The 23,801-nt window shown below is 38.1% G+C and overlaps 1 protein-coding gene across 9 annotated transcripts in view; it reads right to left on the bottom strand.

Annotated features, from left to right (window-relative positions):
- The window catches only part of LOC110827201 (cubilin), a 94,268-nt gene that overhangs the window by 39,415 nt on the left and 31,052 nt on the right, over positions 1-23,801 (bottom strand). For 7 of the 9 annotated variants that reach the window (XM_022058637.2, XM_022058638.2, XM_022058640.2 and 4 more), the window contains exon 3: positions 17,849-17,944. The exons of 1 other annotated variant lie outside the window; for it this stretch is intronic. In XM_022058637.2, the coding sequence (XP_021914329.1) occupies positions 17,849-17,936 (88 nt within the window). In that variant the 5' untranslated portion in view covers positions 17,937-17,944. Of the gene's footprint in view, positions 1-15,405; positions 15,611-17,848; positions 17,945-23,801 lie in introns of those variants that run through there. One more of the 9 variants, XM_022058642.2, reaches the window with a different exon arrangement.

Here is a 23,801-nt window from a genome sequence, read left to right as displayed (position 1 = left end):
TCTATCGTACCTAACCGTAAGCCGCAACTAAGCGAATGACGTCAGACGGAAGACATACGAGAAACTGTAACAACCACACATTCTGACAGCACCAGGGCAAGCAAGTTACACCTCATGCCACAGTGGCTGTTTAAAACGGACAGAATCTTTATCAGTAAATCTGAAGGTATACATATAACATGGCAGGTTGAAGTTTATGGAACTAACTTAGTGGTCCACTGGCTTAAACTGATTATTATAGTTATTATCAGCTCTTAGTTAATTTTCTCATCAAAATTATTCCAGGACACATGAAATCAGCACGCCTGCGCGAACAATGCATGGAGCGTCAGCAGGAGTAATTACGAGTGATTTTGTCACTGAAAATTCAATCAGTCAGACTTGACACTAAATACGGGCGCAACGTACGTGACTTAAACATTTATGTATCTTGTAACCAGCATCGCACATACATATTCTTCTGTGCTGTTAAAAATGATTCTCCCAAGTACATTTTTTAACGTGAAGTCATACGCAAAATTTCAGTGTACGAACAAAAAAACATATATTATTTTCCAAATACTTATTTAAGAATAGTGATTCTTTATAGATCTTGATGTTCTTTCGTTGCAAATAAAAACCTAATTTGCAAATTTAATGAGATTACAGATGCAACACTGTATAAATTCATAAAATATATTTCCTCTTATTTCCTTTAATATAGCCTGTACCAGATATTTCAAATAACATTTGAAGGTTACAATGCGAAATACATTTTGTATTGCGTTTCAATTTAATTTTTAAAACGGTGTTTTAAAATGTTTTATGAGTTTTATGTAATGTAGGGATTACTCTGGGCAGTTACTAATAAAAGCCCAAAAACGTTTATTGTAGTCACCCTATAACAACTTTAATCAGCATTCGTTGAGAAGCTTCGGAGCTGAAAACTTAGCACGAATAGACAGACACATTTTTCAATTATATGGGAATTTTATGCCTTTTGTGCAAACAACGAATACAAATCCTCTTAACAGACATTGATTTCTTGAAAGAGGCAAAGAAAACGATTAATTATTTAGACAACTCTGCGAAAATGCATGCTAACTCTTCTCCAACGAAAGTTTTCTTCGGATCGTGTAACTTTGCTCGAACTGATATGGCATAATAAACGAATTAAGAATAAATCTAGTTCAGATCTAAATCGGTCCAACGTTTTTCCTTAAGAACGCATCTTGCTTACTAATTACTGTTTAAAATTAGTTGTAGTGTTATATTTAAGCGTTATACAGCAATACTTTAACGATAAAAGTAGTACATTGTCCGTCTCCACAAAACGAGAAGTTCCACTCTCGACCTATCAAACAAAACACACACAGATAGTCCACTAAGTTCATAATTTATAGATACATCACAAAGAAAACTGCATATATCCATCCTTCACAGAAAGACGGGAAGATAATATACGAACATCTAAAACACACGCTTAACAGCGACTTAGATCACTGTTCAAGATAAACATAAGACAAATTTTACAGTATATCTTTATCATTTTATAACACAAGCTTAACTAAACTTTAACGATATAAATCACCGATCATATCAATTTATGCACCATAATAATGTATAATTGCAGCTTATGTAACTATTCAGGAGCCAGTTGATAAACTTAAAGAATTCGAAACAGGCCATTCAATATTTCAAAATAAAATAAAATAAAATAAATGTTTGAACCTATGAAGTCTGTAAAAGGAGGACGACATTACTGAGACGTGTACACGAACTGGATACATGTGAATTCAGTTTTGATCAAAAAACGTTTAAGAAAGAATCAGTTGGAAGTCCTGGGCGTAGATGGAAAGATAATATTAATATGTATGCATCAGTCTGAATTCAGGGACCAGTGGCGGGCTCTTTTAAACACGGTTAATAAACCTTCGGATTCCATAAAATACTTGAGATTTCTTGATTAGCCGCGCGACTATTAGCTTCTTAAGAAGAACTTAGCACCATGGACTTACTCAGTTATATAAGCCTGTACATATCTTTTCTCTGTTCGCTTCACATAACAATTTTGAGCCAAACTTCACTTTTTTAAGAAGAAGAAGAAGACTTTGTTATTACAATTCCGTTTCTGCATGTATCTGCCCCCTTCTAAACTTCTGCATCAACTGACCGATATCAAGAAATCTGATATAAACTTTATGCTATCTGAGAACGCCCCAGTCTCGTAATTCTAAGTTTCCTGAATTCGATACTAACATGGCAAACGCAGAAACTTACGTGGTATCTGGTCAAGTAGCTTTGCGGTACATCGTAAAACCACATGACGACTGCATAGGATTTTCGTAATATATTCAGATTTGAGTTTTATGGTATAAGTAAGGAACCTCTGGAGCTAAAAGTTTAAAAGTTTGTAAGAAAATATATTAAAAATTAAACTACAAATTGTATTTGCTTTAGTGTTTATACGTCAACAGCTACAAATCAATAAAATCTTCTCGTGCTGTGTCAAATGTTTGAAACTTATAGAAGAGTTACTGAGCGATCCAATCTAAAACAAGCTCAACACAGACCGGACCTCGAAAATAGACAGAAAAATAATTTCCCCTCATACAATGGCTCCTTCTACGACCAAGGAGACAGTGTGGCCATGGGGTCGCCTCTCGCTTCTGTGACAGCTAACCTCTGCATGGAGCTTTTTGAACAGCAGGCTGTAAGGCCAGCGACCAAGAAACCAGCACTCTGGAATAGATATATAGACGATATCTTTGTTGTATGGGCGCATGACAAAGAAGAGCTCCAAGCTTTCCTACAGCATGGCTTGGTGCGAATCTTCAATGTAAAATAGAACAAATTTAGCACAGACAAAACCTGCACTTCACAAAATGTCCTTCAAGTAAAGAAAATAGAAAATAATAATGATGATGATGATAATGATAACCATTAACTCATTTCCTTGATCAAAACGGTTGCCAACAGTCGAGCACAAAAACGGAATGAAAAACAAAACTAAGTTAAAATAATTAAAAACACAAATAAACTAAAATGAATTACGTTAAGAAAAATGTAGCACATTTACAATTAGATAATAAAACTCAGAGTGACTACTGTTCGATCCAGTGACCATCTGCGAGCAGGTCCAGCAGGATAAACCATGAGCTAAATTGCATTTTTCTTTTTGAGTTATGAATTCACATAACATATACAAGACATTAACAGCACAAGATTTACAACATTGGCAGTTTGTGCAATATCAAAATATGCATGAGTTCTGCCCAGAAGTCCTCGCTGATCTCATGTCGTTACTGGCAATGAGAACAAAATCCATCCAGTGCTATGACAACATTCAGACTCCTAGTTCCCAATATCAAATAAAAAAAGAAATATGTATTCCTCATTAGAACTAATACATAATATATAAAACTGAAATATAACACAGCTATAATTAAGTAAATAATAACACCCAGTTAACAGAAGATCATATCAGACTGAGGACAGGTAGCGAACTACTGCTAGGCTAACAAAACAGCTTTTTACGTGTCGGTCAAAGATAAATTGTGAAGTGTGAAATATTTAATACGTTCACGAGCTCATCGAGGTCACCAAAGACCTTTATCTCAGACCAGAGCTGAATTGGATGTAATTTGTAACATCAATGGCTAATCCTATTGGGCTGCGGTTTATTCCTCCAGGTATTGTCTTAGATGATCCTCACCTCAGTTCGATTTTGCTCCCGACAACGAGATCACAGTGAAGACGAAAATTATGGTCGACAAAGGGAATGTGCGGCATGATGTGAGATGGTACGGGTTGTACATGGCGTGGAAACATCGTAGTGCTGCACAAGACAGCGCTTACACCTGGACCACCAAGTTCTGATGTTTTTTGTCCTTTGAAAGTCGTTGCGACAACAGAAATATTTGCAAGATTTGAGGTTTTCACAGCGGTGAGTATGAAGATTGCTGTCTTCTGGGTTGTTGTTCATCGCCCTGATGACGGAGGCAGTATGACCTCTGAAACGTTGGTAAACATCGACCAGACTACACAGCGCAACAACCCAGAAGACAGAAATCTTCATACTCATAGCCCTGATGATGGAGGCAGTGTGACCTCTGAAACGTTAGTTAACATCGACCAGACTACACAGCGCAACAACCCCGAAGACAGAAATCTTCATACTCATCGCCCTGATGACGGAGGCTGTATGACCTCTGAAACGTCGGTAAACATCGGCCAGACTACACAGCGCAATAACCCAGAAGACAGAAATCTTCAACAGAAATATCTGTCAGATGAAAACGGAACTCAAGATTTATAAATTACATTATTAAATTAAGTACAAAATATAATATATTCAATGTTTACTAATGACAGAGTATAAAGGAATAAAAAATTAAAAAGAGAAACAACAATATCAAAAATATAGCACGTGGTTGACTCTGAATCTTGTAGCAAGAAAGGGAGAACGAAAAATAATTCACCGTACGCCAACTGAAAGTAAAATCAATTTTTGACTGCATCATTTATCTTGACGTCTTACAGAAAGGAAGCAGGAAAAGACGCGTTGCGCGCCTGCTCTGCTCAGCAGTGTTGTCCAAAATAGCATTTATCTGTTGCTGCAAAGTGCTGTATGAGAAGTGTGCGTGCGTAAAAATGGAGCGAACACGGCCGCGCGTGGGTTTTTTTCTTATATTTTTTAACCGTGAATACTTGCTTTTCCGACCCGTTGCATAAACCAAGCCGTAACGATCCCAGCCAAATTAATGTCATCATCGATTTCAGACGCCAAGTAAACTGACGCAGACAATAAAAGCACTAAAGAAACCATCAGAAGGACTAAACTTTAAATATATTCAGAACAAATGGTTGGGCTAATAAAACCCAAACATACGCAGGTGGTTAAGACTCCCACTTCAGATTCGATAGGCGTTGGGTTTGAATCTCTGACCAGGGCCCGTTATCCTGACTTTGGGTTTTCGTGATTTTTCCTCAGTCTCTCCAGGCAAATTATACTGAATCACTATCTACTGACATCCCACAGAGATATTCCATTCCCGTTAAAATACAGAATTCATTTAAATTACACAGAATTGAAAACAAAGATTTTAATTTTGGCAAAGGCACAATGTGCTCTCTGCAGAAGTGTTTTCGTATTTAGGGGCGCAATAACTTGGAGCAGCGCCAAGAATTCCTACACAGGCGCCTCACTCTGAGAACGAAAAGCAACGGAACAAATTACAATATCCCTCCAAATGCTACAATTATCTCTCACACTTTGAAGTATGAGTTTTGGGGGGAAAAAAACTTTTGCGTCAATTGGACTGAAGGAAATACTACTTTGATTGTTACGAGCAAAAAAGGTTAAGACATAGTCTTAATTCAAGAAATACGTACAGAGGGAGTTCAAACTATGACAGAAGAAAACCACGGAGACAAACATTAAAATACTGACGTAAAACTCAGTCAAAAATAATGTTACCAACTGCTGCTACATATAAAGTTCCTTTAAAGATAATACTGATAAAAGGATGTCTTGGGTGTGATTCATCGAGTCTTACTTTAAGGAAAGAATGCAAGTTACAGTTGTCTAAAAATAAAGCGATCAAGAAGGCAGAGAAACGCACAAAAAGTCAGACCCCATTTGAAATAAAAACGCATACGAATATATTTTTTCTTGCGATTTTGGATTTGATTTATTTCGTTTCCTGTCTGTCCTGACAGATATTTTAAGGTGTTAAAACTGATATTTCAAACCAAATTTATTTTTTCGCAGAAACACGCTAATCTTCATTACCAATACTGCTAGTAACCATACGGTGGTAAGAAAAATTACTGCTTTGTGGAAATTATATCAGAGCCACAAATTCACTTTATGGTCTAAATTCTGGTTTCTCACTGTGGAGTAGGTGATAACACAGCTGCAGTTTCACACAACGAGTTAATGCCATTTAAATTTCCCGTTTATTTCCATATCATAAAAACCAATTCGAGAAGGGCTAATAAAATTACAGACGACTTCCCACAATCCACGTGTGTTACACAATCACGGGAGCAAACTATGTAATTTCTCGTGTGCGAAATGTCTGCATGACGTAGCTTCCCCACAGGGATAATGTTATCTGTAACACTGCGCTTCACGATGCTACAACCCCAAGCAGCGTGCGATTAAACACCACTGTAAATAATTTAACGATGACAGAAATAATAAACGTACGACATATCAAATGCACGGAAGAACAAACCAATTAAAAATTTAAATGGATATATACACTAACTCTCTACCTTCATTTGAGCCGATCTGTTCTCATCCCATCTCCATAATCTGGTCATTGCAGCAGACCAATCGATATTGTAGTGAAGTGTCAGTACTCCTCTATTTTCATTGCGGACAGTTAAAAACAAATTATATCAGTATGTCGTCCCATTATTTATATAGCCACTACCTGTCCAATTTAAATAAAAAGTTCTTTGGATATTTTTCATCGTCTAGTACAATAATAAAATAAAACGACGTTTCGGAGATGGGGCTCTATCTCCGTCTTCAGGTACCTACTCTGTTGGGCCCAACAGTTAGAGCTAATCCCTAGCTAATCCCAACAGAGTATGTACCTGAAGACGGAGATAGAGCCCCATCTCCGAAACGTCGTTCTATTTTATTATTGTATTAGACGATGGAAAATATCCAAAGAACTTTTTATTTAAATAACTCACCATCGTCACAAACTTTTAGATTTGATACACTACCTGTCCAGTTACAATTTACCAATTTACTGCAAAACTAGACGTCTTATAATTGCTCACACCGTGTAGCTGGCAGCTACAAGTTAACCATCTCACTGATAGTGAACTGCTACAGATCGAAACGTGTCTGTAAACTATACGAGTTATGTATTGTTGGCAAAGTGTATTAAAATTAGTTGATTAATCTATGGTTGGCAAATTAGAATTCTTTAACTTTGTGTATATTTTATTTAACGATACTTTTTCATTGACTCGGTCTGTACAGCGTCGAAAGAGAGTGAATAACAAACTGGAAAGGATGTGGAAGGAAGCGGTCGTGGAATAATTCAAGATACTGTACAGCACAGAGCAACATCCCAGACGACAGTCATCTTCAGTTAGTTATTTGGTTTGTTGTAATACTTGCGGATCACATATGATAGATATAGGTATCAACAGTGTGGTTTCAGGGCACTACGTCATGAGTTTCCTCGATATAAGAGGAAGACCCATGAAATATTCTAAGATCATTAAGCAGATTCTTAATGACCTAAACTTCGATACTGTCAGCTGCAGTAATTGACTTCGTAAGTAATTAAACCTTATAAAATTTAATAAGGTATTAGGCGATACATTTTACATGTTCACGGTAAACGATTTTAACAAACTTTGAAATTTGGTATCCCCACCTTACTATGTTATGTAGTGCAAAATTTACTGCAGATTACCACGTTATACAAAAATTTAAATATGTTTGTAAGCATATTTGAAAAAATAATAACTACACTAAAATGTCCTACGTTTTAGCTACTAAATTACACAAATATTACATGCTATGTTTATTTTCAACAAATCCATACAATGCAAATCCGGACTACATAAGTATATGCGTGTGTGTTAAACCACATTACGTAGCTTGTCAATACACTACAGTTTAATGTAAACTAGCATTTATTATTTGTTGTGGTTTAATCAACTTCTGAATATTTAAATAAGGAAAACAATGTTGCAATTTTCGTAGAATAATAAAGAAAATTAAATAACTACTACTAATGACGTCGATCACATTGGCCGCGCGGTCTGTGGCGTGGGTTCGAATCCCACTCAAGGCATGGATGTTTGTCCTCGTCTTTCTGTGTTGTCCTGTCCTGCCTCCTGCACTGCGTCGAGTTCATCCCCCGCCCAAGGAGTCGTACCAGATATCTGATCATATCCGTAATTTCAAAAGTATTTCTGAATTGCACCGGGTCACAAGTACTACACTGACAAAAGAATTTTGACCGGGAATCTTAGCATGTGAAAGTATAAACTTGAAGTGGCTGTAGAGACGTTTCGGGGCCAACGTGTATTTAAATTTTGTTCTTGTTTCTGGTCATACAACGTCGCTCTCATCTTCTGTTCTTCCTGATTTCCAGTCCTAAGAGTCATTCCTACTCAAGTGATCATTGTTTTTCGACTGATTGGGGGGGGGGGGGGGGTATTTAAATAACGAGATGAGAAACTTTCTCGCAAATTCTACAGCACTTAACCACAAAGTACGGTGGAAACTGAAATAAGCATACCTTCGAAAATTATTGTTACTGTTTAATTTCACGTATTTAAACAATTAAGTAGCATTAGGTTGCATGTTGCAGTTTGTTCACCAACGTCTGTACCTTTACGTAGTAAGGGAAAACAGTATTCCAAACTGCGAACTTCCAACTTCGTAACTTTTCAGAACATGTTTTACACACTTCTTATACGAGTAAATTACCTTGGAACTTGCTTTCTCTGGTTAAAAACCGAGATTAAATAGATCAAACCTCCCGTTCCTTTGCACACGCATTTATCAACCCACACCGCTGAACTCCAGGGTTGGATGTTCGTATCAATCCGTCACGGTTGACTGCAGAGATAAAGCTGGTCCATCGAGGTTAACATGCAGAAAGGAGCATCGGTGTGTAAAGATACATATATATACTTGCTACAAGTTGTGCGAGACGGGCTTTATTTTAAAAAGGCGCTGCATACAGAAAGTGTTAAATCACGTCTCCTTTGTGGGTAATGTGGACTAGTATCTAATGGACGTACAAACTTTTTTATCCTCATTTATAAGTTCGCACGAAAAACTCTGGCTCCACGGAGCAAATTTCTTATTTTGAAGCCGACAGTCACGCAACTAGGAAAATTCCCATTTTTGTAGAGTGCTGCATAAGCTAGGTCTTATCAGAACATTCAACTGAGGTGCAGGACAAATCAAATGCAGTTCAAAGAAATAACATGTATGTAGTGTTCACATGTTTACTTTTGATAAGTAAATACTTATGTTCTTCATTAACTCTGCCAGCAACAAGTTTGCAACTACAATAAATAAAAAAGACTATGTGGCGTGCTAAATAGTGAAATAAAAACATTTTTAAATATGATACTACACAGCAGATTATACGTTTCTACTCTTCTTGATTACTGAATTGTTTTGCACGTAGGATTAAATGTAATAGATGCAATAAATGAATTGCATTATCAGAATATCGTTATTAGCTCCATCTTCATGTTCTGAAAGTCCTCCAATTAAAATTGTATGTGTTTACCGCCTGAGTGATATTAATGGCAGGCTACATCTTCTCCGCCAACGACTTGTTGACGCGTGTCTACGTCCACAATCATCAAACCCATTTTCTCGTAGAATCACGTTGATGGAAGAGGCGTCGCAATGTTATAGCCTCTTTCGAAAGTGGTTACTCAGATGCTCCATCTCTATCCACAGGCATGACAAAGTTATTAAGAATTTAATCTTCGAACTATCGTCGTAAGACAGGCCCAAGTCTTACCGTACCAGGAATTCGAAATTCTTCTCGTCAGAGGATGTATACAAGTACATGTATTCGTCAGATTGTCTCTGAGTTTCGATAGTTACCCCTTCCTTAGTCACGCGGATATCGGAATTCTGTATGAGTTCTAAATTTACCCTGCGGAAATTCAACATTTAATGCGTCATACTCACATTCGAAAGCTCCGCTATTAAACACCATAGAATGATTTTTGCGAGCTGCCGTCTTCCTTCATTAAAGAACTATAAAATATCGCTGATACTTCGATTGTGTAAAAGTATACACGTACCATTCAAGATTGCTGTTTCTGTGGATTTGTCCATCGTTAAATATTCTAAAAATAAATTAGTTCGTTTCGAGGGCTGGCTCTGCTCCTGTCTTCAGGTGAAACTGCCTATTCTGTTCGGTCCACCAAAAGGGATTAATTACAATCCTTGGTCCAAGAATTGGGATTCCTAAAAGGCGCAGAATGTCTGTGTTAGCTGAACGACTGTTAGCTTGTCAATGACCATAACGAAGGGAGTGAGTTCATAAAATGCAATTACAGAAACAAATATGAGCTAAAGTAGGATAATAAACTTTATATACAATCATAAATGACCGCACAAAACCAAGAATCAGATAACGGTTTAATAGTTCTTAACAACATGCAACACTGCCTGCAAGAATTCTTCGTCAATTCCAAAACGGTCGGTAGCTCAGACTAGAACATATAAGAAGGTAATTGTGATCCACTTTAATACCATGCTGGAATTAACCTGGATATTGAAGAAGCAGTGTAGCAAGTAACCCGGCCGAGATTCAAACCGGCATTTCCAGTATACAAGTGTCGGTCGTCACAGCTAGCCCAAATATTCATTTCCAGGAGTTGTTTCAAACATTTTCATCAGGCATGTACCCGTAACCTCCTCCGACCTAACCTAAATACGATCTCGCTAACATCGTTTCTCGCGTCCAAGTTTCCTGTTCCCCTTTACAAACGAAAATACATTACAGCTCCAATCCGTTCTAGAACGGATGAACGTGTTGTTTATTTAACGATGAAGGTCAGTCTAGTTTGCGTCGAATGACAGCTTTATTCATAAATTATGTACTGGAAAGAGTATAGAAGGAAGCAGACGTTGCATAATTTTCGCTACTGTCCCCAGATTTACCTGTCGGAATTGAGAAAAATCACGAAACCCTTCAGTCAGGATAGCCTTTCTCGGTGCTGATATTTGAATCTAGTAAATTATGAACTCAAAGTTCGGTTGTTTTTTAATTAGGGATGCAACCTCAATAATTACCTATTAAAGATAAAATAATTTCCAAGAGCCACAGCGTCGAAAATGTGTCAGCAGTTGTTGAGTTCCTCATCCTTCAAGTAAAATATAGAACATTATAATGATGAGACACGTTTGATGAAGACTTCTGTGAACACAAGTACAGGATCAGCAAGGAGAAGAGTCATCTTTGTGATCGCTTTTGAAACATAGATGACAAGTACCCATTGTTAGTAGGATTTGGGCCGACGCGACAGAAAGTCAAGAGGACACTAAAGTCTATAGTCACTGATCTGAAGTCTGCACAGGGTGGTCCCAAAACAGCGATGATGCATTCTGTATGTACCCCAACACAATTTTTAAACCGACTGTGTACTGAAGTAGGTACCTTATGCATCATGCATGGAGTAGGCGGGGAGTCCGAAGATGGCTGTCTTATGGGTTGTTGAGCCGCGTCATTTGGTAGAAGTCTATAAACATTTCAGAGGTTCTTGCGATATACCAGAGATCATTGCGCTACAACCCAGAAGACCGCCATTTTCTTATGAAATGTTTATTCGTTTATGTTTATATGAAAATGGCAAACAACATGAAGTGAGCAAAATATTTTGCTTTGTTGACGATAACTGATGCATCATGACAATTACATGCTAAATGGAGGCTATATAGAGACATGCTGAAAACACACACGCAATAAGAGAACTGCGATAAAAACCGCAGAATAAAAGTCGAACAATACACTGCAACAATTTCGAACTACGCAAACAGGAGAGAGATTAGGGTGTCTGTATCCAGGCCTGAAATACTTATTCTGAAAAGTTCGATTATAAAATTAATTGATCTGCGAGCCGACCAAGGGGATAGCTCAGCTTTACTGAGGTTCTCTTACCAGGCACGAAGAAGTCGAACTGTGTAGGCAGACGGGCAGCCAAGTTCCTTTGCACCCAGCAGACCTCTTTACATGGAATATTTATAGTACATTGTGGAGATCACAATTATGCTGCATACATAATGGATATCTTACCACATGTTGGATAAGAAAGTATAATCAAAATTCCATTAAACAAGAGTGAATGATGTACCGCAACCCGAAGGCAACCAGGCGTTGTCAGGTTTGACACTGACACGAGCGCCTAGCTGGCTGGAGCTGCCTAACGACGCACTTTATCTGGTTGTTTCTACTGTGTCCCCGTGTATGGAATACCAATAAACTACGAGAGCATAACAATTTTCGTGCTTAAAATGTTAGCCGGAAAAATAAGGTTAACATGTACCGTAAGCAACTTGTTATATCCACATACCAATTCAAGCGCATCATTGACCCACTTCTCACATTTGACCATTGTTCTGTGAGAAAAAGTTGCAGTGGCATTAAGAAGACCAATCCCGCCTCTGCTACTTCGGATCTTCCTATCAAGTGGAACTCTGAATGTAAGGTCACAGAGAGGATTTGAGCCCCACGTTTACTTTGCCCACAGAATTCGCTTGGCATAGTTATACAAGACATATCAGACACAAACGCATTGTGCCGACACATAACTTTATCGGTTTTGCAAACTAAATCTATGACAACATTTGGTCTGTTACACAGATAGCTGAGAAGGAAATAGAAAGGCAGAACGATACTATGACAAGTTTTGTGTTTCCTTGAAGACACTTCTTCTTCTTCTTCTTCTTATAGCGTTATAACCCTGTGTGGGTCTTAGCTTGTTCGATGAATTTTTTCCATTCTGTCCTATCATTCACAATTCTTCTCCATCCCCTTACTCCCATCGTCCTCACATCCTCCTCCACGTCGTCTATCCATCGTTTCCGTGGTCTCCCTCTCATCCTTCTTCCCATCGGTCTCCATTCCATCACTCTTCTAGTTACCCTGTTTCCTTCCATTCTTGCAACATGGCCAAGCCAGGCTAACCTTTTGCTTTTGATTAGCCTCACGATATCTGCTCCCTTTGAAGACACTCAACACTGTATAAACCTGTATCTTGTGTGTAGAACAAGAATTATTTCTTTTTATTTTATACAGACTTCAATACTTCAACCTTCAGAAAGGATCTACTAGGCGTACTTCCTTCTAGTGGAGAATAACAGAGTAAGGCATATGTATATAAAACAGGAGAACGAAGTTCCAACAACAGTTCAGGTTAAATAAAATCGCTATACTGAAAGTCAACACTGCTGTCACGTCGGCTATATTACAGAAGTTTGGATGGTCCTATGCCTTGTGGCTTTAATATCAAGAACCTGCAATCTGCTTTATTGCTTCTACTGCAATTATAATTATATTAAAAGTCGGGACGTTTGTTTGCTTACATATCTCCCCGCAGTTTTAGTAGACAATGCACTTTTGTGTATTAAAATTTGTTATTAAATTTAATTTAGACAATTTTCTTTTAAGTATTATACCGTTAATTAACGCATATATAAGCTAAATGTTAATACTAAACCTGAAATCTTAATTATATATTAAACAGAAAATAATCCAAAAATTGGACAAGGATACAGTTGTATAAAAATATAACAAAAGTGGCAGATGTAATAAGCTGTGGTATTCTGGGTTGTAAATACCAATTTTTCGGAGGGACGTGAACTTCGCTCTGAAGATGGAGGAAATGCATCCCTCCGAAAAGTTAGTGGTCACCTACAAGGACACAAGGCGTCACCATCTAGGAGACCACAACCGTCATCTCCGTCGTGAGAACCTCAAACCATACAAGTGACAGAAATGTCATGAATTGCACAACATAAGATTTTAAATATACTAGAACATACGGAGATTGAAAGAAACGAAAACTGTGTTTGGAGTACTTTCAATAAACAAATTGATTTAAATATATATCAGTAAGGCACTTCAGATACCTCAGTACACCAATGTCAGCTTCAAAAGAAACATGTTATATTAAAAAGTTATAAATAATTCTACGCATTCTATGTATTCTACGTATTTTTCTGAGAGTTGCAAATCATGTAAATTCCCAAAGATATACTATCCCATTAAATAACAAATATAAGAAAGTACTGTGAATGTAAATGGTGATGATACTAAGACTAACACTATTTTTACGTTATTACGCAAATTAATGTTTCATATCACATTTATATGTATTATGCATTTCATGGGACATAATTACCCTCAAAATCGAACAGTTCGAAACCCTCATATTGTGGTCTGCTGGGTTGCTGGTTGTATATAAACATTTTGGAAGAATACCGATATCTGAGGATGAAGGAAGCTTCCGAAATGCTGATACACAACCAGAAGATTTATCGCTTCAACCCTGAAGGAGACATGTTCCTCCGAATAGTTTGTACACAATCAGAATACTACCTACTTCAATCCTGCAGATGGAGGCAGCATATTCTTCCGAAACATTGGTAGGTCTATACAACTTAAAGTTTACCCGGTTACACATAGTTTCAGTTACATTTTCATGTAGGACTAAGCGAAAAAAATATGCTACTACAACATTAGATATAAAGATATCAACCACATCTGTGAGTTGGCTGAAGCCTATACTTTTTAAAAGTGGTAAAAGAATATGACTACCATAAACACGAAACTAACAGTTGTGCAAGCCTAATAAATACTGCACGTACTCCTACAAATTACTAAAAAATATGTACATAATAACAGTAACATGCGTTCTAATGAAAAATTATATTTTTACTAGCTGATTAGGGAGTAGTCTATCAAAGAGAGCACCTAAGACGAACACAGTATAATCATGCAGTATAGTAAATAAATGTATGTTGGTCTAAGGCAGATTACTAACAATCGTATGAACTTTTAAAACAGCAAGTTCACAGAAACGTTCGAAGTAATTTATTTTATTACCTAGTATAGAAACTGTCGTTCCGTACTTCTGCAGATACAAACTCATATTTAAAACATAATGCTATAAAATTTTATGTGTTATACAAGCGAGATAGAAAGGTTTAAAGTCGCGATTTGAAAACTACGCGAATGCTTGCAAAACAGTAGAACTGTCTAAAACATTACGTCAATACTACGCTGAAACGTGGTTTGTATTTGCCAATGTATATAAATCAACATTATTCTAAATTCAGTGTCAATCAAACTTCGAGAAAAGACTAGTGCGTGTTGAATCAGGCTCGCGTATGAACTAAATTTACGACTACACTAACTTGTAATATTACATAATACAAGTTACCTACTTAAAACCTTGAAATGGTAAATTTAAATAACGAAAATTCAGCCACGATCGGACCTACTTCGATCGAAATCGAAAGTGAAGCCAGTGATCTGAGAACGGTGCTTAGTTTATCTGCTCGCTTGAAGTAACAAAGTGTACGAAAGTTTACAGTAACAAAAGTATACTCAATCACGCTGAACGAAATAAATAATTTGTTTTCGGGAAAAAGCTGCTTAGGCTGTTGAAGGGTTTCCAACGTTTCGGAAATCATTACACTCTCAAGGGAAGGCCTTTGGTTAACTGAAATGTTCGCCGAAAAGTTGCAAAACCTTCAATATTCTACACGGCTTGCTCCCGAAAGCCGGTATATTAAATTCAGTCCATGAGAATCCTTAGGGCAAGATGGTGAGTGTTTGCAAGTTTATTTCCTAACCTGAAGATATACTAAGCACTACTCACTGTTATAAAGTGCACACTTACATGCATTTTACTTGGTTATGATTCTCCCATGGACTGCCCCACTACGATAATTAGAACAATGAACACTGCCAGAAGCACCAAGAGGCAACAGATGGCAACTGCAACCATGGTGACAATTCAGCTCCTTCCCGCCTAAGACTGCGAATAACACGACCTCACGCGAGCGACAAGAACAGTCGAGTATGAACGAACGAAGCGCAAGAGTAACTGACAAGCCTGCTAGAAAAGCAGGTCCACCAACATCACCTATATCCAACACCAACCCCTACCTTACTACCTAAAGGGGATGAAATATTGATCAGTCCAACCCCCGTCACAAACTGTAGTAAAGTTACTATTCAGTGCTGCCCTCGATCGGTACAAGGGTGCACAAACAATCCATTTGAATGCATATGAATGGCTCGTACAGATACAACATCTAACAAAGAGCAGACACTTCAAAGCCATAGTGAAACATCTCCTTGCCCACCTTAGTCATAAAGAGCCAACTGCATTTGAAATTGTAATTAATCATTCCGCTTACTTCATTAGCATAATGAGAGAAGTCAAAGCGTCTGAGACACTACGCGCAAGAGCGGTTTTGGGACGCAGCGGATGTTTTGTCACATTAATGTAACGCACTATTTCAGTAGGAAGCGAGCGCACGTTCGATAATTTTATAGCTGCGGTTTTTCTGCAGCAACATGCTTCATTTTCAATGCGGTGCGATGGACGCCCAGCGGCTGTTGTTAGGTTAGGTTAGGTTTGGTTGGGTTATGTTAAGTTAGAATAGGTTAGGTTACTTGGCTCAGATAATGTTAGGTTAGGTTAAGCTGGGTTAGGTTTGGTTAGGTTGGGTTCGGTGAGGTTAGGTTTGGTTAGGTTAGGTTAGGTTAGAGTGGGATGTGTTACGTTATGTTTGAGAACCTTACGTTGCGTTGTGTGGTTAGGTTTGCGTCGTTTAAGAATTTTTTATTACGGGATACGTAAGTTGAGGTCATGTATCTGTCAATGTCATTAAAGTTAACGACAATATCAACCCTAGGTTTTCCTGAATTAAGACATATAAACCTATCCCAGAGTTTGAAACCACTAAGAAAATAAATATTGGCGCTCAAACAAACGTGGAGTATAAAACAAATGCATTTTAAAATTATATTTTACTTCACAGTCCTAAAGAAACAACAACTTTATTGGTTTAGCGACATTAAGTTAAACAGAAAAACAGCATATGCTATTTTTCATTACACATTCATTTCAGCATGGAGCCCTGTCTTTCTATATTGAGGTGACTGTATCTAGATCCTTTCCTCACAAACTGATTTAAATTTTATGCGTCACAGTTTTCGCTGCTGCAAAAATTGCAAATGCGAAATTTCGTCACAGAATAACATTTGTTTGTTGTTTGATTTTTTCGTTAATGAGAAAACTGTTACTACGACATTATTTAAATCCGAAGAGATAAATGTAGAATTATAATTGCTCGAGGAATTTAACATTCATCCCCTTGAACTATACTCAGCAACATTAAAGATGCTTCAAAACACAAACATTTTCTGTCAATGTAAAATCAGCAGTATAAACGTACTGTACGTGTGAAAGCTTAAGAAACTTATAATTTAAGAAATTTAAATATTTGAAAATATGATATGGTTAACGAAACTGTTTCCATGCTAATGCAGTATTTAATAAAGTTAGCACATTAATAAGTAATATAGTTCCCACTGAATCCGGAACTCCAACCTGAATTTTGTAAATTGTATTCGCGATTCAGACAGACTATTCAAGCAACTGTTAATAAAATAACGTGTAACTCATGGTTAGTTTCTCAGTACAAGAATATAGGCTAAAAGTAGCATAATAATGGTAAAATATAATGTCAGAACAGGTCTCTTTGTCTTAAATTTGTCTTAAATAACACTAACGTCCTATCGTTCTGCATCACATAATTAGTATATCTACCAACCAATTGTATGTATCCTTTCTGAGATAGATACCTGACAACGTAAAGAATCTAAATGGAAATAAATGTTCCAATGCAATAACTGGATTTGTAGGATTTGAGGTTTTCACGGCGGTGAGTCTGAAGAAGGCTGTCTTCTGGGTTGTTGCGCCCTGTAGTATGGTAGAAGTTGACAGACGTTTCACCTTGTTGCGATCCATCGCCCTGATGATGGAGGCAGCAAGGACCTCTGAAATGTCGGTAAACTTCTACCAGACTACACAGCGCAACAACCCAGAAGACAGAAATCTTCATACTCATCGCCCTGATGAAGGAGGCAACAAGGACCTCTGAAATGTCGGTAAACTTCTACCAGACTACACAGTGCAACAACCCAGAAGACAGCCATCTTCAATAACTGGGTGTGAAAAGAAATATCCTCTCTCAACTTGCTTTTCAAATAAAATTACGAAACATTACTTTTGAAGTCATACGTGCAACAGGTTAGTTCTTAAAACTTACCAGAGGTAACTTGAAGTAAGATGACGAACAAGCAGAATATCGGCAGAACAAGACTTCTCCCTGAGTTGTGCCAGTATGCTGGGGCCATACTGTGTCCTGCAACAACAAGTCTTGTTACCAATGAAATGAAATTTAATTTAATCACAGAACATCGAAATAGCTATAAGGGGCAGTCTAGCAGCCTAATCCTTGCTGGACTGAGTGGTCTTGGTGCTAAAAGATCTCCATTTCGTGTGTTAGTGCAACACAAATAAGAACGGAATAATTTATACTAACTTGTGTTAAACCTGTTGTGTTAATGTCCAGGCTAATTTTAACCAAAACCTTCAATCTATTAATATGGATACTGCGAATATAAAATATCAGAAACAGTGAAGGATCCTCTTTGAGAATAAAACGTAATAGTGCTAGTTAACAGCTTCATCACAGACATCAAAAATTATAATGGTGTATTACATTACCTCTATATGATAAGAATCCTATAACTTCATTAAAGTCTATAAAACACGTCTATGAATGATAATTTCACAATTATTTGCCGAAACTAGGTTCCCCTTTCACCTGTGAAGATGTAGACTCCTTGTTCGCACGAATGCGATGTGTGTGAGGTATCAACTCGCTGAGTGGAATTCTCCTTCCACTGCTAACCTGAGAATATCAACATCATGCATTTTACACTAGCAATTCTATTATTTTGCTGTACACATAGCAGGTATGGGGGCACTACAAACAGGCACTACATCATGGCATTGTCTGAAATTCTGATTATGCAGTGGGCACTGGATTGCGATTGGGAGATTATCATTGTGCACTGATCTGCACGTCCCTTAGGCGAAAGGTGGCTTATCTGGAATTCTACGTAGTGGGTCTTCATATCGAATCTCGATTCGAAATACTGTATCCGATATACAAAGAGTCGAAATATGTACAGCCGAAAGAATTTGCATGCCTCCTTAATGGTTTTTGTACGTTGAGGGATTAGACTTTCTGGTTTGTTGCTGGCTATGAACAATTGTCAAATGGGCTCCAATGCTGTGGTTCTTAAACCCTGGAATGCGAACCAAATTTGGTCTCCATGATAATTTGAGTGGGTCAAGTGTCTCAGTAAAATCTTAATATTGGTTTAAATTTTATTTAGACAAGGTAGTGAAGAAGATAAGTGGTTTTCAAAATGGCAGGGATAAGGACAAAGACAGAAATGCGCATGCTTAGTTTTAATAATCTCGCAGCCCTGCAACGCCATCTATTAACGAAATACAAAAACCAAGCGAAAGGAGCGAACAAAGTGGAGTGGAGTAGAGGAGAGGAGAGTAGAACTGGATCCACCGATTATGGCCGCTGACCTTGTAGGGAGAGCACAATATGCGGACCACCCAATGAAGGAAGGAAGGAGTTTCCGTCGGTCAGTACAGCAGTGTGAAAGCCTGATATTGTTGTCTCGTGACTGTGCTGTGTTAACAACATGATACATGTTCATTGCAATCTCCTTTCTGGTCATTGATAACGCCTCTTATCACAACACTCAGACAAACCACCGACGTCTTAATCAAAGACGGAAGAAAAGAAAGCCTGTCTGTTGGAAATAACATCCCATTTTCAGACAACCTGTAGAAAGCTCAACTGTACAATTTAATCAAACTAAATAAGTCAAAGCACAAATATTATGTGATTGATCATATTTTAGCAGGCAAAGAACGTACTGTGCTGAGAATTCCGCCGTATCATCCCGATTTACACCCCACTGAACTTATTTGGGCAGATATAAAACAATGGGCTGCAAGCAAGAACACAACATTTAAAATTAAGGACGTCGAGCATCTGTGTTGCCAGAGATTCGATGAAATTGGGCAAGAGAAATGGGCGAATGTATGTCAGTATGTGGAAAAACTAGAACAAACTTATTATGAGTAAGAAGGCATGATCGAAGACGCCATTGAACGTATTATAATTAAAGATATTGGAGTGAACAGCAGCAGCGGTAGTGATGAATCGAGTAATATGTTATAGAGCGATGGCCTGTGAGGAGTGGAAGAATTGGAAGAGGACCAAAGAGTTGTGAAAAAGATAAAATTATCAAATACTTTCTGCACTGTTAATTTTCTAGTGATGTGTAGTGTAGTAAAATCGACTTTCCTGTGTTACATAACGTGGTGACATTTTATTTGTAGTGTACTGTATGCGGCCTGCTGCATCCCTACCAGCAAACTTCTGGAAACTGACTTGCTCAAAGGTTCCAATTCACAAACGTTCAGCGGCCAAGAACGCTGGAACGCAGTATACGTAACGCTCGGTTAATTTTGGCAACTATGCAACGTTACATGATGTCACGACAGGTTTGGTTAGGCTAAAAAGATTGGGTTAGGTTAGGTTAAGATAGGTTGAATTAGGTTAGATTACGTTAAGTTAGGTTAGGTTAAGTTAGGTAGGGTTAGTCAGTTAGGTTAGGTAACTTGTTGAAGTTCCTTGTCACATTTCGACACTTATGGCCACATATCCTCACGCCGTTAAGGTGTGTTACGCCTAATCATGCATTGACACGCTTGAACACGCTTTGACACGCTTGAACACACTTTCAAAATTTTCGTAGTATTTAAATACTTATGGTAACCTCTCGTCACGCCTTTGTAGGAGGTTACGCCTAGTCACGCTTTGTCACGTTAGGGAATGCTTTGTATATGTTGGCCACGTTTTAATTCATGGTGATCCCTAGTCACTATGTCAAAGCGGGTCATGCCTGGTCACGCTTTGTGAAGCCTGGGAAACCGTGATCACTAATTCACGCTTCGAAACGTATATTTTTTAAAGTAAAGATCGATTAATTTTCGCTAATTTTCAAATATGTTAGATTAAGCTTCGATATGTAAGTTTAGGTTACAAATTCGCTTACCATAGGCTTCGATAGGTTGGGTTAGTTAGGTTAGGTTAGGTCAGGTAAGGTTAAGTTTGATCACTGTGTTTTCTTAGGTTATTGAAAGTTTTCAAAATTTTTGTGACGTTTTTACACCTATGGCCAAATCTCGTCACGCAGTTACAGTACGACACGGGTACTCTCTCTGTCACGCTTGAGCACGGTAAATAGCTGGTTAACCAAACCAATGTCAAAATGAGGTCATGTATAGGTCAAGGTCATATGGAAGTCACAAAGAAATCTGCCCACTATTTTCCCAGATAAGGGTCTTTAAAACTCTCAAGGTCATATATTATCATACTTATATCTGTCAAACGGTAAATAGCTGGTTAACCATACTCATGTCAAAATGAGTTCATGTATAGGTCAAGGTCATATGGAAGTCACGACAAAATCGGCCCACTAGTTTCCCAGATACGGGTCTTTAAATTTCTCAAGTCATATATTATAATACTTATATCTGCCAAACGGCAAATAGTTGGTTAACAATACTCATGTTAAAATGAGGTCATGTATGGGTTAAGGTCATATGGAAGTCACGACAAAATCGCCCCACTAGTTTCCCTGATACGGGTCTTTAAAATTCTCAAGGTCATACATTATCATACTCATATCTCCCAAACGGTAAAAAGCTGGTTAATCATACTCATGTCAAAATGAGGTCATGTATAGGTAAAGGTCATATGGTAGTCACAACAAGATCGGTCCACTAGTTTCCCAGATACAGATCTTTAAGATTCTCAAGGTCATATCTTCACACGCTTATTTCCCGCTAACCGTAAATACCTAGTTGACTATAATCATGTTAAAAAGAGGTCACGGATGGGTGAAGGACATGGCAACACCACGACAAGATCACACAAACTGTTTGAGAATAAGAGGCCTCAAACGTTTCAAGGTCATTCGTAGTACTATTTTCTCACGCAATACATAGAGAACTGTACGAATCTGAGTGACATTGCAGACAATATTTAGAGGTCATGGATACGTCTAGGTCATGTATAGGTTGCAACATATGCTCAGTTCCCACATTGTGTTGGGATATATTACGTTAGGTTAGGTTGGGTTAGGTTAGGTTAGGTTAGGTTGGGTTGGGTTGGGTTAGATTAAGTTTGATTACTGCTTTTGTTAGGTTATTGAACGTTTTCAAAATTTTTGTGACGTTTAGACACCTATGGCCATATCTCCTCACGCCGTCATAGTACGTCACTCGTAGTCACTCTTTGTCACGCTTGAGCACGGTAAATAGCTGGTTAACCAAACTCATGTCAAAATGAGGTCATGTATAAATCAAGGTCATATGGTAGTCACAACGAAATCTGCCCACTAGTTTCCCAGATACGGGTCTTTAAAATTCTCAAGGTCATATATTATCATACTTATATCTGTCAAACGGTAAATAGCTGGTTAACCATACTCATGTCAAAATGAGTTCATGTATAGGTCAAGGCCATATGGAAGGCACGACAAAATCGGCCCACTAGTTTCCCAGATACGGGTCTTTAAAATTCTCAAGGTCATATATTATAATACTTATATCTGCCAAACGGCAAATAGCTGGTTAACAATACTCATGTCAAAATGAGGTCATGTATAGGTCAAGGCCATATGGAAGGCACGACAAAATCGGCCCACTAGTTTCCCAGATACAGGGTCTTTAAAATTCTCAAGGTCATATATTATAATACTTATATCTGCCAAACGGCAAATAGCTGGTTAACAATACTCATGTCAAAATGAGGTCATGTATAGGTAAAGGTCATATGGTAGTCACAACAAGATCGGTCCACTAGTTTCCCAGATACAGATCTTTACGATTCTCAAGGTCATATCTTCACACGCTTATTTCCCACCAACCTTAAATACCTGGTTCATTATACTCATGTTAAAATGAGGTCACGGATGGGTGAAGTTCATGGCAAGACCACGACAAGATCACACAAACTGTTTGAGAATAAGAGTCCTCAAACATTTCAAGGTCATTCGTAGTATTATTTTCTCACGTATATACATAGAGAACTGTACGAATCTGAGTGACATTGTAGACAATATTTAGAGGTCATGAATATGTCAAGGTCATGTATAGGTCGCAACATATTCTCAGTTCCTACATTGTGTTGGGATAGATTACGTTAGGCTAGGTTGGGTTGGGTTGGGTTGGGTTAGGTTAGGTTAGGTTAGGTTAGGTTTGATTACTGTGTTTTGTTAGGTTATTGATCGTTTTGAAAATTGTTGTGACACCTTTGCCCATATCTCGTCACGCCGTTACAGTACGTCACGCCTAGTCATTCTTTGTCACGCCTGAGCACGCTTGGTCACGTTTGGTCACGAATTGAAAATATTCCTCATATTTCGACACTTTTGGCCACATTTCGTCACACCGTTATGGTTTGCCACGCCTAGTCACGTTTTGTCACGCTTGAGCACGCTTTGTCACGCTTTGACAAACATTTTAATTTTCGTCGTATTTAAACACTTATGGTGACCTCTTGTCGCGCCTTTATAGCATGTCACGCCAAGTCACGCATTATCACGCTTTGTCGCGTTTGGTCATGCTTTGTATATCTTGGCCACGTTTCAACTCACATGGTTATCCCCAGTCACTATGCCAAAGTAGGTCACGCCTCGTCACGCTTTGTCACGCTTGGGCACGCGTCATCACTAAGTCACGTTATGTTCCGTAAAGCTTTGTCGCGCTTTGACACAAGTTTCAAATTTGCGTCGTATTTAAACACTTATGGTAACAGCTGGTTAGGTTAAGTTTGATCACTGTCTTTTTTATGTTATTTAACGTTTTGAAAACTTTTGTGAAGGTTTGACACTTATGGCCACATCTAGTCACGCCATTACAGTACGCCACGCCTGGTCACGCTTTATCACGTTTGGTCACGCTTTGTCACGTTTGGTCACGATTTGTAAACATTCGTCACATTTCGACACTTCTGGCCACATCTCGTCACGCCGTTACGGTATGTGACGCCTAGTCAGGCTTTGTCACGCTTAGACAAACTTTTCAAATTTCCGTCGATGAACATTTGGATTCCA

The sequence above is a fragment of the Zootermopsis nevadensis genome, unplaced genomic scaffold, assembly GCF_977971745.1.
Source record: "Zootermopsis nevadensis isolate Lab colony 2312 unplaced genomic scaffold, Znev_1.0 Znev_ptg000030l, whole genome shotgun sequence".
NCBI classification, from domain to species: domain Eukaryota; kingdom Metazoa; phylum Arthropoda; class Insecta; order Blattodea; family Termopsidae; genus Zootermopsis; species Zootermopsis nevadensis.
Note: the sequence above shows the minus strand (reverse complement) of the source record. Positions and strands in the feature narration are given on the sequence as shown.